The sequence below is a fragment of the Pipistrellus kuhlii genome, unplaced genomic scaffold (genome assembly GCF_014108245.1).
Source record: "Pipistrellus kuhlii isolate mPipKuh1 unplaced genomic scaffold, mPipKuh1.p scaffold_m20_p_2, whole genome shotgun sequence".
NCBI classification, from domain to species: Eukaryota; Metazoa; Chordata; class Mammalia; order Chiroptera; family Vespertilionidae; genus Pipistrellus; species Pipistrellus kuhlii.
The window spans coordinates 187,255,279-187,272,274 of record NW_023425515.1 but is presented as its reverse complement, the minus strand read 5'-3'; the positions used below and the strand labels follow the sequence as shown (position 1 = coordinate 187,272,274).

At 55.7% G+C, this 16,996-nt stretch overlaps 1 protein-coding gene across 7 annotated transcripts in view; it reads left to right on the top strand.

Moving 5' to 3' along the window:
* The first annotated feature begins 5,770 nt into the window (after window positions 1-5,770).
* The window catches only part of CROCC (ciliary rootlet coiled-coil, rootletin), a 34,708-nt gene continuing 23,482 nt past the window's right edge, over window positions 5,771-16,996 (top strand). The window contains exons 1-8 of one of the 7 annotated variants that reach the window (XM_045585160.1): window positions 5,771-5,972; window positions 6,481-6,622; window positions 7,772-7,926; window positions 12,441-12,626; window positions 12,727-12,810; window positions 12,879-12,940; window positions 13,026-13,191; window positions 14,262-14,368. In XM_045585160.1, the coding sequence (XP_045441116.1) occupies window positions 5,913-5,972; window positions 6,481-6,622; window positions 7,772-7,926; window positions 12,441-12,626; window positions 12,727-12,810; window positions 12,879-12,940; window positions 13,026-13,191; window positions 14,262-14,368 (962 nt within the window). In that variant the 5' untranslated portion in view covers window positions 5,771-5,912. The remainder of the gene's footprint in view (window positions 5,973-6,480; window positions 6,623-7,771; window positions 7,927-12,440; window positions 12,627-12,726; window positions 12,811-12,878; window positions 12,941-13,025; window positions 13,192-14,261; window positions 14,369-16,996) is intronic. The other 6 variants (XM_045585157.1, XM_045585158.1, XM_045585156.1 and 3 more) reach the window with 6 other exon arrangements.

Sequence of the window (16,996 nt, the reverse complement as noted above, 5' to 3'; positions counted from 1 at the left end):
CTCAGGGAAACTGTGCCCTTCTCCTCCTAACCTCGCCCCTCTCCGTACTCCAAGTCCCAGGGGTTGAACCAAACCTCCCTGACGAATAGCTCTCCCTGCCCTGGCCCAGGCCACAGCCTTCTGGGCCATCCCTAGGTCACAGAGCCCCAAGGGCCCATTGGGAGCCCCTAATACGGTTTCTCATGTAAAAAGCAGGCTCCTCTTCGACAAAGGTAAACTCCTGGTCGCCCCCCAACGGGGAAAGACAGAACCACCAGCCACAGGTCTGCTGCTGTTCTTTCTGGCTATTCACTGTTTTCCCAATACAAAATCATAAAATTCAACTTCCGTTTTCAAACAAAGCACAGCCCTCCCTCAGCCAGGGAGCTGCAGACCAGCCTACATGTTTGAAATGGGTGATTTGCCTTCAAGAACAGACGTAGGCAAGTAGAGCCTAATGTTTTGTTACAGATAGAAACGACATCACTGTTCAGTCCTCTAAAGCAGTGTTTCCCAAACTTTTGACATATGTGTACGCCTTCTATAATTTTCGTAACGCTGAGTACCCCTCGTACTCATGAGAACGTAGAATTAGGCGCAGCTAAACACGGTGCAGTGCATATCCCCACCAAACTCCAGTGCAATACGTACTACCCCCACCAAACTCTTCCAGTATCCCTGGGGGTACGCGTACCACACTTTGGGAACACACTGCTCTAAAGCAAGGTTTCCCGTTGGTTTTATCCCATTCCAGTTGGCACATGAATTTGTAAGAAGGAAGAGGCAGCAGATGGGGTTCCACCATTTCACAGATAAACAAACTGAAGCCAAGGTTGCTGGACAATCAGGAAAGCAAAGACATTCTCCCTGCAGGTCAAGCTATTGAAGCCTCAGTATTGCTACACTGGGCTCCGAAGGGGGCGGGCGGGAATGCTCCCTCAGGTTGCTTGGGCGATTGGTTGAGGCCAGAGCTTAGTTTAAGGCTTTTAAGGTCCGGAAGCAGGAGCCGAGGCCTTGGCAGTGGGCCTAGGCAGGTGGCTGTGGGTTCCCATTCTGCTCTGCCACCTTGCAGCTCCGGGACACTGCTCCGCTTGCTTAATCTTCGGTTTCCCTTTTATGCAAAAGAGCTAATAATCCCAGTTTGCTGGGTTGTGGGAAGCAGTAAATGCGATCGATGAAGAGCCCTCCACAAGTGCCTGTCCCAAGGAAACGCTCCACAGACAGACCCCGGTGCCAGCCGGCCGCGCCCCCTCCATCCCCACCCCCCCCCCCCCCCCCCCCCGCCCTCTGGCGCGCCCTCGGTCCCCGGGACTCCAGGCCCCGGGGGGCGGGGCGGGACCAGGCCCCACCCCCGGCCCCGCCCCGGCCCCGCCCGGCAGGACCCGTTCGGACTCCGCGGCGGCGGCGGCGGCGCGCGAAGGTAGGACCGGCCTGCGCGCGCTCCCGCGGGCCGGAGTCGTGGGCGGGCACGCGGGGTGCGCGGCGCGAGTGGAGGCGGCGGCGCGTGGGCGGGGCCGCGGGGCCGCGGGCGCGGCGGCGGCGCGCGGAGGGCGGAGGGCGGGAAGGCGGGCGCGCGCACGGGCGGGCGGGAGCCGCGTCCCGGTCCCGGGGCGCTCGGGGCGCGCTCGCTGCACCAGCCGCCGCCAGCCGGGCGGCCCGAGAGCGCGCCAAGGCCGTGCGGACATCCTGCCGCGTCCTGCGCCGGCCCTGCCCGGGGCGCGCGGACCGGGCGGGCGGGAGGAGGCCGGGCCTGCCCGGGCGCGGCGGCCTGCGGGCGCCCCTCCGCTCCGGGCTTCTCCTCGCTCCTCGGGGCAGAGCTGCGGTAGGAGACCCTTCCCAACGGTCACCGCACCCAGCGGGCGCGGCGTGGGATGTCCCCTCACCGGCAGCGCAGCCCTGCGCGGCGAACGTGGCTCCATCTCAGGGATGAGGAAACTGAGGCCTAGAGCGGTCCACTGAGCTGTCCGAGACCACACGGCCTGGGCAGGGATGTGGGCCCTCCACTCCTGGGGTTTCCCCGTGCCAGTCTCTGCGGTTGGCATTTGGAACGGGCTCCCTCGTGGTTTTCATGCAAACCCTCGAGCTCAGGGTCCGGGGGGCCCTGGGGTGGCCAGGCTCCCCGGCTCCCATAAGCCAGGACTTGTCTCAGGGAGGTCCCATGTGAATACCTCCTGTCGGTTCTCCTCTGAGATTTCCTCTTTTTCTTAGCGGAGCTCACAGCAGTTGCTTAATAAATAAACGGGGAGTAGACCAGAGGTTAAAGGTAGACCGGGCTCCTCAGTCAGGAGCCGGGTTCAGGAAAGACTTGGGGAGTCAGAACCCCTAGATCTTGGGGGTCTCTCTCAAGCCCTGGGGATGGGCATCCCTCCTAAACACTAGGCACCCGTCCCACCCAGGATTCCTTGGGGGAGGAGGGGGCACTGCCTGGTTTTTGCCCTGAATTCCCGGGATGCAGCGGGTGTTGGATATGTGTTCACTGAAGGTCTTTGCCAGATCCCAGGCTGGGGCAACATCACCTGTGGCCAAGACTTGCCCAGTGTGATCTTGCTAAAGCCCATGGGTATTGTTTCTTTTAAAAAAATATATTTTTATTAATTTTAGAGAGAGAGAGAAAGAGATAGGAACATCAATGAGAGAGAATCATGGATAGGCTGCCTCCTGCATGTCCCCTAATGGGGATCGAGCTTGCAGCCTGGTTAGGGCACACGGAACAGCGACCTCCTGGTTCATAGGTGGACACTCAACCGTTGAGCCACACCAGCCAGGCAGAGGTGACATGTTTGAGCCAAGATTTGGATGACAAGCAGAAGTCAGCCATGAAAGGCAGGGGGAAGAGCATTCCAATCAGTGAAAGTGGCAGTGCAAAGGCCCTGAGGTAGGAGACTGCCTGGTGTGTTTGAGCATCAAGAAGGCCAGCAGGGCTGGGGTAGGCAGGACAAGCAGCGGGAGAGGGAAGGAGATGATACGGGAGAGGGGGCCTGGGCCAGATGGGGCAGCCTTGCTTGCTGTGGCAGCACTTTGAGGTTTATTTGAATGTGTTAGGAGGCAGTTGGATGGGGAGCTTATGGGGTGAGGGTTGAACAGAAGAGGGAGCCGATCTTGATTGTGTAGGAATAGACTGAGGTAGGGGACGAGACAGCAGGCAGGGAGACCTCTGAGGAGCCGTCTTAGCAGTCCGAGCAAGAGGTGGGTTGTTTTTGAATCCTCACCCGAGGATATTTTCCCATTGATTTTTAGAAAGAGGGGAAGATAGAAATATCTATGTGAGAGGGACACATCGATCGGTTGCCTCCTGCATGAGCCTAACCAGGGCCCAGGCCAGGGAGGAGCCTGCAACCAAGGTACATACCCTTGATTGGAATTGAACCCAGGACTCTTAAGTCTGCAGGCTGACACTATCTCTGAGCCAAACCAGCTAGGGCGAGATGGCTTTTTTTTAACACACACCAGAGACCTAGGGCAGTGGTCGGCAAGCTCATTAGTCAGCAGTGGCAAACAAGCCATGGCTCTCGAGCCGCAGTTTGCCGACCGCTGACCTAGGGTGGGGCCTGGCACACAGTAAGCTCTACACATGGAAGCCATGGTTAGCTTTTGTTTAAAACTTTGGAACCGCCAAAACCAGTTTGGCTCAGTGGTAGAGCGTCGGCCTGCGGACTGAAAGGTCCCAGGTTCGATTCCGGTCAAGGGCATGTACCTTGGTTGCAGGCACATCCCCAGTGGGGGGTGTGCAAGAGGCAGCTGATCGATGATTCTCTCTCATCAATGTTTCTAACTCTCTATCCCTCTCTCTTCCTCTGTGAAAAATCAATAAAATATATTTTAAAAATAAAAATAAAAAAATAAAACTTTGGAACCAGGCATACCTGGGTCTACCTCCCCCCCCCCCCATTAAGCTTTTTTTTAAAAAGTTATTTTCTTTATTGATTAAGGTATTAATCAATATGTGTCCTTATTCCTCCATTGCCCCCCACTTCCCCCGCTCATGCCCTCACCCCCCTGTTGTCTGTGTCCATTGGTTACGCTTATATGCATGCACACAAGTTCTCTGGTTGATCTTTCACCCTCCCCCTCCCCCCTTCTCCCTCCTGGCATATCTGGGTCTTACGTTGTCTGGTGGCTTCAGCTTTAGTGGGTGGGTGACTTTGAGCAAGTTACTTCACTCCCCTCACTGAGCCTTCGTGTTGTCAGCTGCAAAGTGGGTAGAACAGTTCACATCGCAGGGCTGCCAAGATTGTTAAAACATAAAGTCCAGATGCAGAGTTCTGGGCACAGGCATTTTTTTTTTTTAAATATTTTTTATTGATTTTTCACAGAGAGGAAGAGAGAGGGATAGAGAGTTAGAAACATCGATGAGAGAGAATCATCGATCAGCTGCCTCTTGCACACCCCCCACTGGGGATGTGCCCGCAACCAAGGTACATGCCCTTGACCGGAATCGAACCCGGGACATTTCAGTCCGCAGGCCGACGCTCTATCCACTGAGCCAAACAGGTCCCGGCTGGGCACAGGTATTTTTGTTATAGTTTCTAGCCAGCAACCGGAGAATAAAAAAGGGATAAGTGGGCAAGAGCTGCTGGTATGCTTGAAACTCCTGGGTCATCCTTGAGGGATTTTGTGGCTACTCTGGCCTCTAGACCTGCAAAAACATGGCTGATGCTCTACCGTGTGCCAGGCACAAGGTCCTGGCTCGGGTACTGGGAAGACAGTAACACTAATGATAGTAACGATAACACAGACCATAGCAGACACTTACCACTATTTAACAGTGCAGTGATTACGATATGACTGGCTGAGCCCAGGTCATGGTTTGATTCCCAATCAGGGCACATGCGGACTCCATCCCCAGTGTGGGGCCTGCAGGAGGCAGCCCATCAGTGATCCTTTCTTATCATGGATGTTTCTGTTTCTCCCTCCCTCTCCCCCTTCCTCTCTGAAAGCAATTAAACATATTTAAAAAAAAAAAATAGTACTAGCTGATAGTAAAACCCAGAAGTCTCTAAGGCTCAACACAACAGAAACTTCTTTCTTGTCCATGAAGAGCCCTGTTGGGTATTTGGCAGGTGACCCGGATCCCTCCCAGCTTGTGGCTCTGGCCTTGGGACCTCAGCATTATTTTCTTCGAACTGGTGGGCAAGCAAGGAGATACACAATTCCTCATGGGGGGTGGTGTGTGTGTGTTAAAATATTTGTATTAATTTGAAAGAGAGGGAGAGAGAGAGAGAGAGAGAGAGAGAGAGAGAAATATATATTTATGTGAGAAAGAAACATCCTATCAGTTGCCTCCTGCATGCACCCTGACTGCAGATTGAACTGCCAACCTGGGTATGTGCCGTGTGGAGGAATCAAACCCACCTCCTTTTGGGGTACAGATGACCCCAAACTAAGTGAGGCACCCGGCCAGGGAACTCCGTGCTTTGTGTACTCAGAACTGAACCTAGTTTTGCGCCCATTGTACATTCTTAAAAAACTGGAAAACTCTGGCCTTTTCTGTCTCCTGGGTGCTGACTCCACTCCCTGAGCTTGGAGGGCTCTAGGACCCAGCATTTGGGGAGTGTGTGTGTGTGTGTGTGTGTGTGTGTGTGTGTGTGTTGAGAGTCATGGTCCCTCCCCTCTCTTCCCTTCCCTTCCCCCCCTCCATTCTTTCCCTTTCCTTTCTCCCCCACCTCTTCCCCTCTCTACTCCCCTCCCCCTCCATATCCTAAGTCTTCCTTCTGTTCCCTTCTGCCTCCCTTCTCTCCCCTCTTCTGCTTTCCCCTCCCCTCCCTTCCCCCTCCCTCAGCCCCTCCCACCCTGTGGTCACATGGGGGCACGGATTAGAGCCTAATCTGCCCAGCGCTCAGCACTGCAGTCTGGCTGTGGGGTGGTCTGTGTGGACTGAGCTTGTCTGGGGCCTGGGAGCAGGGCCTGGAGAGGGGTGCCTGCAGCCTCCCCCCATGAGCTCGGGGCTGGGGGGGTCATTGGAGGTCCAGCTGGCACTGGAGACCGTTATCCAGGTGGGTCCTGAGGGCTGTGCTCCCCCCACCCAGTTGCTCTGGAAGGAGCCGGTGCGGAGTGGCTGCATCTTGGGGTCCAGTGGAGGGAGAGGTGCGGTGGTGAGGTGCACAGGGGCTCCAGCTTGCAGCTCCCAGCCTGACTGGGCTCAGGGTAGAGGGGTGCGCAGGGCTCAGCTGCTCTGGCTCCCTTATCCCAGTGCCCTGCGGAGGATGGGGTCCCTCCTCTGGATTTCAGGGGTAGGGTGACCTGCTGGCACGCACCGCGGGATCCTCACCTGTCTGGGTTGGAGCTGGCCGTGGGGTTTGGTTCTCTGGCCCTGGAGGCGCCTCCTTTCCCGGCAGGAGGCACGTGTCCTTCCAGGGGGCCGTTTTGCGATTCTAACTCCCAGGCTTCTGTCCACTCGAGGCTTTCCTGACTGTCTCCCGGGCACCCACATCTTGGGCGACAGGACTTTGCTCCTTCCCACTCAGGCCACAGGTTTCTCTCAGACCCTCTCTCTCCCCGCAGGCCCTGGAGAGCAGCGTCCTGGGGCCGGGTCAGGAGGCCAGCCTGAGCGTGCAGGACCCGGCCCAGGACTGTCTGCCCGCCCGCCTGCCTGCCCTCCTCAGGGAGACTCTCACCCGAAACTTCTCCAAGCCCGGGAGCCCAGGTACCTCCTGCCTCTCCCTGCACAGCCACTGCCGCATCCTGCCTCCTCTCACAGCCCTGCTCAATAGTCGATCGCAGCCTCCATGTCTCCCCCCTGGAGAGGTTCACCCGTTTTACAGATGAGGAAATGGAGGCTTAGAGGTGTCATTCGCCCCATGTGTTCCCCACAGGGCTGAGCTTTCCCTCCTTGCTGCAAAGGCTTAAACCCCAAACGCCATATTCTCTCCTAGGGAAGGTGTGAGCTGGCTGAAGCCGAGATTATAAAAAGGGTGGGGGTGGGGGGAGTAGTGTAAGGGGAGGAGGGTGTGTAATTCAGCTTAGCTCAGGGCTTTGCAGAAATCCAAGGGGTGGTACTGTCCCTCTCCCTTCTTCCTCCCCCCCCCCCCCCCCCAAAGGCTGATTGATGGGCCCCTGCTCCTTCTGGCGGGTGGGACTCACACCAAATACAGTTTGAGCCTCTGGGAGGGGCACACTCAGTCCCAGCTCTCCCTGGGGGTGTTTCTGGTGTTCCTGCCATGGTCCTTGTCTAACCTCAGCCTCCTTGGGGCCCTTGGAGCCACAGACGGGGACTTAGAAAGCCCTCCTCCCCCTCCCCCGCCCCCTGGGTGGAAGAGCTGAGAGGCCTATGGCATACGCCCAGTTCCATCAGGTGGAAGGGAGCCCACAGGATGGGGTTCCTTTTCCCTCTGGCCTCCCCTTTTTTCCTCCTTCTCTTCCTTACCACCTGACCTCCACTCTCTTGAGCCCTGGTCTCAGATGTTACCTGCTCTCCTGGGTCTGGTTACTGCTCCACCCATTGTACAGATCTGAAAAACTGAGGTCCAGACAATAGAAGTAGTGGCAGAAGGAAGGAGCTAGAACTTGGGGCCTAGTCTGCTGACTCCTAATGAGCCTCCATCCTGCACCTCCTGGACCTGCCGGGGCCACACTTCAGCTGCACTTGTGTCCACTCCAAGTCTAGCCCGAGGCCCGTGGCTTTGCCCAACTTCCTGTTCTCTGTGTGACCTGGCGCTCCATCCACTCCTGCCCAGGCTCCTCCTGGGTCCTGGCCCATCTTCCTGCCTCCATTGATGGGTAGGGCACCTGGAGGGGCAAGATGTCCTCCTGGGCCCGGCTGGAAGCTGACCACATGCCTGCTGTCCCCCTCCAGCCCTGCTGTCGGCCACAGAGATGGCATCAGTGCTGCCGCTGCAGGAGGAGAACCGGCTGCTGCAGCAGGAGCTGTCCCGCGTGGAGGACCTGCTGGCCCAGAGCCGTGCCAAGCGCGATGAGCTGGCCATCAAGTACAACGCAGTCAGCGAGCGGGTGGGTGCTGCCTGGGGCTGGGAGCTGAGTCAGCCACTCCCTTGCTGTGAGCTCAGGGCCATGTCCAGGGCAGGACTGCGCACTGGGTGAAAAGGTGGGCCTGGACTCAGGCCGGCCTGCATTCCAACTGTGGCTCAGCCTTGAGCAAACCACTCTGCTCTTGGAGTCTGTTTTCTTTTTTTTTTTTTTTTAATTGATTTCAGAGAGGAAGGAAGAGGGAAAGAGAGAGAGAGAAACATCGATGATGAGAGAATCATTGATTGGCTTCCTCCTGCATGCTCCATACTGGGGATTGAGCCCGAAACCCAGGGTGTGCCCTGACTGGGAATCAAACCTTGACCTCCTGGTTCATTGGTTGACGCTAAACAACTGAGCCACGCCCGCCAGGCTCAGAGTCGGCTTTCTGTAGTGGGGATGGGCTTTGGGGTTCACCTAACAGTGGCCGGGCTCTGCAGCAAGACTGGGGTAGGCACAGGCAGCCACAGGCCTGCTGCCACTCCCCGTGGGGGTGAGGCCCAGCCACGGGAGGAGAAGCCAGGCGTGCCTCCATGTCCAGACGGGTTCACTTCCCCTGGGAACTGTGCCTCAGGCTTGCAGGGGTCCCAGGGCCTGGGCCAGGAAGTCGGGGTGGCCAGGGCCAGAGGTGCAGGTTTTTCTCTGTACACTGTCTTCTTTGGACCCCCAGACTCCTAGGAGGTGACCCTGGGGAGTTGGTGGTGGCTGAAAGTGGTGGAAGAGTTGCGTGAGGGAAGGGGAATGCGTGTGGATGGAAAATGTGTGCGTATTAATAACAGTCATCGTAGCAGCCGCCGTTTATCGAACGCCTACTTGGCAGACAGGTGCTGGGTGCTTTACCTGGAATGCACCAAAGTTGGGACCATTGCGATGCTCATTTAACAGAGGAGGTAATAGAGGCTCAGAGAGGGAAAGCACGGTGCTTGGCGCCACACAGCCAATTCACGCTAGTCTCTCGACTCCCAGCCCAGGGCTCTGCATTACAGCTTTGTTTCCTGGGTGTGGGAAAAGACCGTTGGGTTGGGAGCCTGCTGGCCCCTGGGAAGCTGGAAGGACCTCAGACATGACGTTCTGATGTTGCACACGGGAGACGGAAGCTGCTCAGGGTCCCCTGTGAGGCACCAGGACCCCTGCGCCGACCTGCTCATTGGGAGCTTGCACACCCCGGGTGGGGAAGAGGGATAAGCGGTTCTGAGTGTGGTTGTAGGCTGTGCCTGTGCCCTGGTGTCTGCCCGCCCTGACCAGCCCCTGGCTTGTTGGGACTTGCAGGGAGCAGGCCCCCAGCACTGGGGGTAGCTCAGAGCCCGCTTTCTCGAGGTTTGCAGGGGGTGTGGAGGGCCAACTGGCTGGAGTTCCACGTTGTCGGTGATGATGGGGTCCTGAGCCAGGCCCTCCTGGTTTCGGCCTCTCATTTTTGGCCCTTGGCACACTGCCAGGCTCATGGGGGGCCGCCTCTTAAATGCCAGTTCCTGACTGAAATGAAGCCAGCACTGCCCCCCTGGCTGGCATAAGGGAAGAAGAGGGGGCAGGCGGCAGGTTCCTTTTTCTGCTAGGACACAGCCGCTGGGGCTGGGGCCTCAGCACGGGAGCAGGGGGTCTGCGTTAAGTCTAGAAAATTCCAGCATGTGGCCAGGGAGACCCCGCGTATCTTGTGGCATGAACCTGGTGCTTGACTGTCCTCGGGGAGATGGTGTCAGTGTCCCACCTGGAGGCAGGGGTTGCATGAGTGTGACCTCTGGGCCTTTCCCGGGTGGCGTGGGTCCACAGAGAACATCGGAGCCTGGCCATCACCTATTGCAGGCAGGGAAACACACCCAGAAATGAGTGCGAGAGGCCCAGTGTCCGTGGTGGAGCTGGGATGAGGCCCCCGGTCTGGGCTCTGAGGGCCCGTGGCACTGACTGTCCCTGCTGCCCCCTTGTCCCCATGCTGCAGGGGGCAGGCTTCCCCTGTGGCCATAACTGTTGCATGTGGGCGAGGTTGTCGGGCAGTCAGTGAGGTTTTCTGACTTTTCAAACCCCACAGCATCCCTGGGAAAAGAGAGTGGAGGTGAGGTAGGCATTTGTGCCCTGTTGTTTGCACGTAGGGAAACAGGCAAAGGGCTCCCAGCAGCCACCTCCAAGTTCAGGAGGCCCTTACGCTCCCTGTGGAGCCCCTCCACCCCCACCCCATTCTTCCTGCCCATGAGGAGGAGCAGGTGTTGGGGGAGGCAGCTGGGATGGGAAGGAGGGAATGGCCACACCCCCTGGATTCTACAGGATGGGCCCCCTGGGCTTCCTGTGTCCATGGCAACCTGGACAGAGTGACTCGAATAATAACGGTGCTAGGGCAGTGGTTGCTAGGGGAGACTGTAAACTTCTTTCATCCCTGGCTTGGTGACACCCTTCTTTCCTTTTGAATTACGAGTGAAATTGAAAGGCTGTTTTGTGAGGGGAGAAGTTCGTGGAAAGGGGTGAGCTATGGTTCGTGGAAAGGGGCCTGGCTCTGAGCACTGGGGAAGCGAGTGGAGTTCCTGGCGGCTGCCTGAACCCCTCTAAATCACAGAAGCAGATACCCCTGGTCCAAACACTTGTGTAAAACACACACAGGACAGGCCACAGGCAGACCCATACACAGACGTACACAAATGCACAAAACACATCACAGCAGAATCTGTACGCACAGCCAGACACCACCCAGGTATAGAGTGCCTCACACAGGCACACAGTCACTGCACCGTGATGTTCCATCCTGCTCACAACACAACACATTGTCTCACGTGTTGTGGACACACACAGCCAAAGGTAAGCACAGAGAACAGAGTCACCCCCACACACATCACAGACACTCAGAGCCCAGACACAGCTTCCAACTCACCCACTTCGAGTTGTGCTCACAGACCTACAAACATGTGAACACACGGGTACACACAGACGTGCCCACCGGCCCCACAATGTAGACCTGCGACCACAGACACCACCTCTCCCAGGTCCCCTGAAGGCTTGACACGGAGATGCTCAGGGTCCCAGGTGGAGACAAATGACAGAATACTCCCCACTCACCCGTGAGATACACCTGCATGGATGCGCAGCACACAGCATTCCGGCGCCACTGCTGGCAGGCTCCGACGTGGACACTGCTGGTCCCCTGACGGAGGTGGACTGCTTGCGGACACTGGTCACAGGCCTGCAGCCCAGCCTTCCGTCAGAGACCTGCATACCACCTCCTCCCACACCTTCAGACCGAGCTGTTCCCCAACTTGAATGGAACCCCCACCAGCCCCTCCCTGTGGGTGGCTCGGTGGCCATGGGCACCCTGCCCCAGTGCTGTCCTTGGGGGGAGGGAAGAGGGGGAAGGCAGAGATGAAGTTGTTTCCAGCTTTCTCAGTGGCCCCTTCAGCATCTCCTGGGCGTACTGGGCCAGGGCAGGGAACAGCTGGGGGGAACCTGCACCGGCCACTAACCTAGCCTGGCCCATCATTTGTGAGGGGGTGGCCGCTGTCTTTGCTGTTGGTGTCGCTGGGACTGGGGGTCGGTGGACGTGTGGAAGCCCTGCCCAGGCTGCAGATGGTGAGTGTGGGCTGGTGCCAGAGCCCACTGGGCTGGGCTGTCTTCCTGCTGGCTCTCCCTGGGCACTGTCTCTCCGGTTAGTCCCTCTCATCCTCAGTTGCTTCCCCCACAGGAGGAGGCAGAGGGGCCCTGGGACCCGCAGGTGCCTAAGGAGGATGGAGGGTTCCCAGGCTGTTGGAGCAGCCAGAGCAGGCGGGCATCCTTCCTGTGCCCATGGGCCTGATGATGAGGCGGCTACAAGCCACCTGGGGGGGAAGGAAGGGCGCTGGCAGCAGCGGCTTCCCATGAGGTCAGGGAGAGGAGGGAGCCTGAGGCCGGCCGGGGCTCAGGCGTGAATAAGCCACGTGGTATAGAACATTCGTGTGCCTCTTACACATCTGAGCGCTGCGTGTGTGGGAAGTGGGGGCGGGCTGAGTTCATCTGTGTCATCCTGGGCAGTTTGACACCACCTGTGTGCCTTTGTGTGTGCATGTCGCTAAGCTCAGGATGCATGCATTGATGCCTCTATTTGAATGTATTCGCATGTGTTTATGCCGTTAATTCATGATCCTAATGAACATGCCACTAACACTGCTGTAGGCCTACGATACAATGGGAACAACAGGCTTTCCTGGGTTTGGGGTGGGAAGACATGGGTGTGGGTCTAATAATATCAACCACAGTGGGGTTAGTTGCTTTGGAAGAGAGGCTCACAGTGCACCCAGAGCCTCTAAGGCTTACCCCCAGGTGCATCTTCTTTGCGTGTTACATGTACATGTTTGTGTGTCCGTGCATGCCCCATCTGTGTGTCTGTGCCTGGCTGCATTAGGCCGTCATATGTGCATTGCATCCGGGCTTGCCCAAATGTGCCTGCAGGGCATTGTGGGTCTGGGCCCAGCCCGGTGCTACCTGCAGAGGCCTGGGTCTGCCTTCCCTGGAGACCGAGGACTCTCACCCAGGGCCCTTCCCTGCAGCTGGAGCAGGCTGTGCGGCTGGAGTCTGGGGAGCTGGAAACGCCGGAGCCCAGGGGGCTGGTACGGCAGAGCGTGGAGCTGCGGAGGCAGCTGCAGGAGGAGCAGGCCTCCTACCGGCGAAAGCTGCAGGCCTACCAGGAGGGCCAGCAGCGGCAAGCCCAGCTTGTGCAACGGCTGCAGGCCAAGGTCAGGGCCGCCCACTCCTGCTCCTGCCTACCCCTGTGCTTGCTCACTTCGCCCTGCCCCCACCCCCCGGGGCTAACCATTGCTCACCACCCATCCCCAGATTCTCCAGTACAAGAAGAAGGGCTCGGAGCTGGAGCAGCAGCTGTTGGAGCGATCCACAGAGCTGGAGCAGCAGCGGCTGAGGGTGGGTGCCAGGGCAGGGCAGGCCCCTTCCTCCTTGTGCCCAACCTGATGACCACTTCTCCCACCCAGGACACAGAGCACAGCAGAGACCTGGAGAGCGCCCTCATCCGCCTGGAGGAGGAGCAGCAGAGGTGGGGCGCCAGCAGGAAGAGGCGATGACCGGCAGGGCGGTCCTCTCCCGCCACGAGCCCATTAGCCCCTCTTTGTCCCGCCCAGGAGCAGCAGCCTGGCCCAGGTGAACGCTATGCTCCGAGAGCAGCTGGACCAGGCCAGCTCAGCCAATCAGGCTCTGAGAGAGGACATACGCAAGGTGACCAGTGACTGGACACGCAGTCGCAAGGAGCTGGAGCAGCGGGAGTTGGCATGGAGGCGTGAGGAGGAGGTGGGCACAGGGGTTCTGGGAGGCCAGTGGGCCCGGTGGGTGCAGCCGGACCCAAGGGGAAGGGTCTTTGTATAGTGGAGAGGACTCTGGTTTCGGGAGGAGGAGCGGGAGGGCCCTGCTGGAGAGGTAAATCATGTCATAATCATAGTTGGCCTGTTGCACATTCCATGTGCTGAGTGTTCATGTCTTCCCTACTTCTCAGAATAGCTGAGCAAGGTAGGTGCTATCGTCCTCATTTTATTTTATTTTATTAGTTTAAAAAAAATGTATATATATATATATATTTTTAAAAACTAATAAAATATATATATATCTTTATTGATTTCAGACAGGAAGGGAGGAGAGAGAGAAGAAACATCAATGATAAGAGAGAATCATTGATCAACTGCCTCCTGCATTGGGGATCAAGCACCCTATTGGGGATCAAGCCCGCAACCCAGGCATGTGCCTTTGGCTGGAATCGAACCTGGGACCCTTCAGTCCGCAGGCCGATACTCTGTCCACTGAGCCAAGCTGGCTAGGGCTCATCCTCATTTTAAAGAGAGGTTAAGCCGAAACCGGTTTGGCTCAGTGGATAGAGCGTCAGCCTGCGGACTGAAGGATCCCAGGTTCAATTCTAGTCAAGGCATGTGCCTTGTTTGCGGGCACATCCCCAGTGGAGGGTGTGTAGCTGAGCAATGTTTCTCATCAATGTTTCTGGCTCTCTGCCCCTCTCTCTTCTTCTCTGTAAAAAATCAATAAAATATATATTAAATTTTTTTTTTTTTTAAATAAAGAGAGGTTAAGTAACCTGCCCAGCCATGCTGCTGGGGTGCAAACCTTGGTGCCACCACTTCCTGCCCTTTCTCGCTGCCTCTTGGGACTGTAAAGCCATTGAAAGCCATTTTCCAGTGCCAGAGGGAGGATTGGGAGTGAGAGGCTGACAGTTTCCACACACCCTGCGTGCAGGCCCAGACCTGGCCTACAGGAAGACCCCCTTCCTGGGCAGCAGTGCCTCCCGGGATGGTCAGTGCTGGGCAGAAGCGGGTGGCCCTCCCGGCAGCCCCTCACTCAACCTGTCTCCCCTCCAGTCCTTCAACGCCTACTTCAGCAACGAGCACAGCCGCCTGCTCCTCCTCTGGAGGCAGGTGGTGGGGGTCCGGAGGCTGGTCAACGAGATGAAGATGTCTACCGAGAGGTGAGGCCCGGCTGGCGGAGGGGCGGAGGGGTGACATGGGGAGACACTGCAGCAGCAGCTGGGGGGCATCCACTTTTTTTTTGAAACATTTTTCTTTTCTTTTAAAAAATATTTTTATTGATTTCAGAGAGAAAGGGAGAGGGAGAGAGAGATAGAAACATCAATAATGAGCGAGAATCATTGATCGGCTACTTTCTGCACGCCTCCCACTGGGGATGGAGCCCACAACCTGAGCATGTGGAATCTTCAGTCCGCAGGCCGATGCTCTATCCACTGAGCCAAACCAGATTGGGCGGGCACCCACTTTTTAAGTTGAATTCAGCTCAACTCAGTTGAACTTCCATCCAACCCAACACACCTACTGTGGGGCAGGCCTTGGAGATGCAGAAGCAACTACGTATAATAATGAGCTCTTATCATGATCGTTGCAGTCCACATTTACTAGCTATTTCCTCTGACCTAGGCTCTTTGTACATTTCATTTCATCTCATTTCCACAGCATCTCTGTGAAGTAGGAATAGGAATAGTTCCCATTTTACAGATGAGGACATTGAGGCTCAGAGAGGTAGAATGACCTTTCCAAGGTCACACAGTGGCTGAGTCAGGATTGACAACTGCTTTTAATCCACTAGAATATTCAACTTCTACTACCAAGGAACGTACCACCTCTAGTGATAAAAAGAAATAGAACGCCCTCTTCCCCCCAAATTCTAGACCAGGGAAGTAGTGGGGATTGGAAGAAACAAACAAAAAAACTCTGAACCCGAATCTGATCAAGTCTTAAATCCAACATCCAATTTATAAGAACTACAGACTGTGGGAAACTTCGGACAAATATGTTAAATTTTAAAGATGATCTATTTGCTCAAGGCCATTTGAGTGGTCAGTGACATGAAAGTGGAACAGAGCGAATGTCTTCAATTCTCACAAGGATAGGAGGGCCAGAAAGACCCTCATAGGGGAGTGGAATTTGCCCTGACCTCAGGGATGGGTGGGATTTCAACTGGCAGAGCTGGGACACTCCAGGCAGAGTGTGCAGCCTGAGCAAAGGCTAGGAGGTGGGAGAAATGGCAGGGGGTGGGATTGTTGGAGAGAGAGGCAGGTGAACGGAGGGCAGGTTGGAAAGGAGAGCCTCGAAGGCGTGTTCCCACAGTGGGCTCGGTCCTGCTTGGCTGAGCAGGTAAGGCTGTGGGGAGAGCCCAGAAACAGGGAGACCACTTTGTTTCCTGTTTTACAATACATTAAACATTTATTTAATGATCTTTTGTTAAAATATCAAATATTCAACGTGTCCAGATCCCCAATGGACTCATCAGTGTCACAGGTGGTTTGCTTCGCTTTTCGTCCTCACACTGTGCTGGAATCAGGACCCGCAGATGTTCACAAACTGTGACGGGTTGACTTGCCCTTCAATCGCTTTTCCTTGTTCAGGAAACGGGAACAGGTGTCCGAAGTGTCCCACAGTCTGGATTCTGTGGTGTCACGTAACACCTTTGCCCCTGGAGTTCCTCTAAACTGGATGTTGAATTTAAGACTTGATCAGATTCAGGTTCAGGGTTTGTTTGTTTCTTTGTTCATAAGTGCTGTGTGCTCTTTCATGAGGAGGCCCCGGATGCCAGGGTGTCTGTGTGCACCGGCAGCCTCAGATGCTCCATGCCAAGGCCCAGACATTCCTCAGGGTTTCAAGATTGTCACTCCTTCATGTCTCAGTTGGGGTTCTTCCTTAAAGAGGCACCTCCTTGCCTTGCGTTAGACACCCAGTGGTACGGTTCATTCAGGAAAGGAGAGGATTTAACATATTGGATGTATTTAAATATGATCTATCTTTAATTAGCATTTAAAATTTTACTATTTAAAAATGTGATTTTAGAGAGAGGAAGGGGAAGAGGGAGAGAGGGAGAGAAACATCAATTGGGGTGCCTCCTTCACATATCCTAATCAGGGATCAAACCTGCAACCTGGGCATGTGCCCTAACTGGGAATCGAACCTGCCAACTTTTGGTGTATGGGATGATGCTCCAACCAATATTTTACTTTTGAATAATTCATAAGTTCACAAATTCCAATTTCAAAAGGGTGTCTGGTGAAAAGGCCCCCTCCCTGCCTGGCCTCAGACATTCCTCTCCCCTCCCTCCTGGAGGCAAGCAATATGCCCCATCACTTCCCTAAATGACCTTCCAGGCTTATTTTATACAAGCAAATATAGCAGATCTCCCTCTCTCTCTCTCTCTCTCTCTCTCTCTCTCTCTCTCTCTCTCTCTCTCTTTCTCTCTCTCTTTCACACACATACACACACACACCCTTTTATATATTCTTGGTAGAATTTCATCTTTGCGGTTCTTGAAGATTTTTAAAAAATTTTTTTTTTATTTTAGAGAGAGAGAGACATCGATTTGTTGTTCCACCCTTTTATGCATTCATTGGTTGATTCTTGTATGTGCCCTGACAACCGGGGGATTGAATCCAAAATCTCAGTGCATTGGGGAGACACTCCATCCAACCAGGATACCAGCCAGGCCTTGAAGATGCTTTCTTTGCCGAATAGTTATAGCTGGGTTATACGTGGGAATGGGTCCATTTCCGGCTCTGAAGAGCCTCCCCATTCGCTTTTCTCGGCTGCAGCTACCC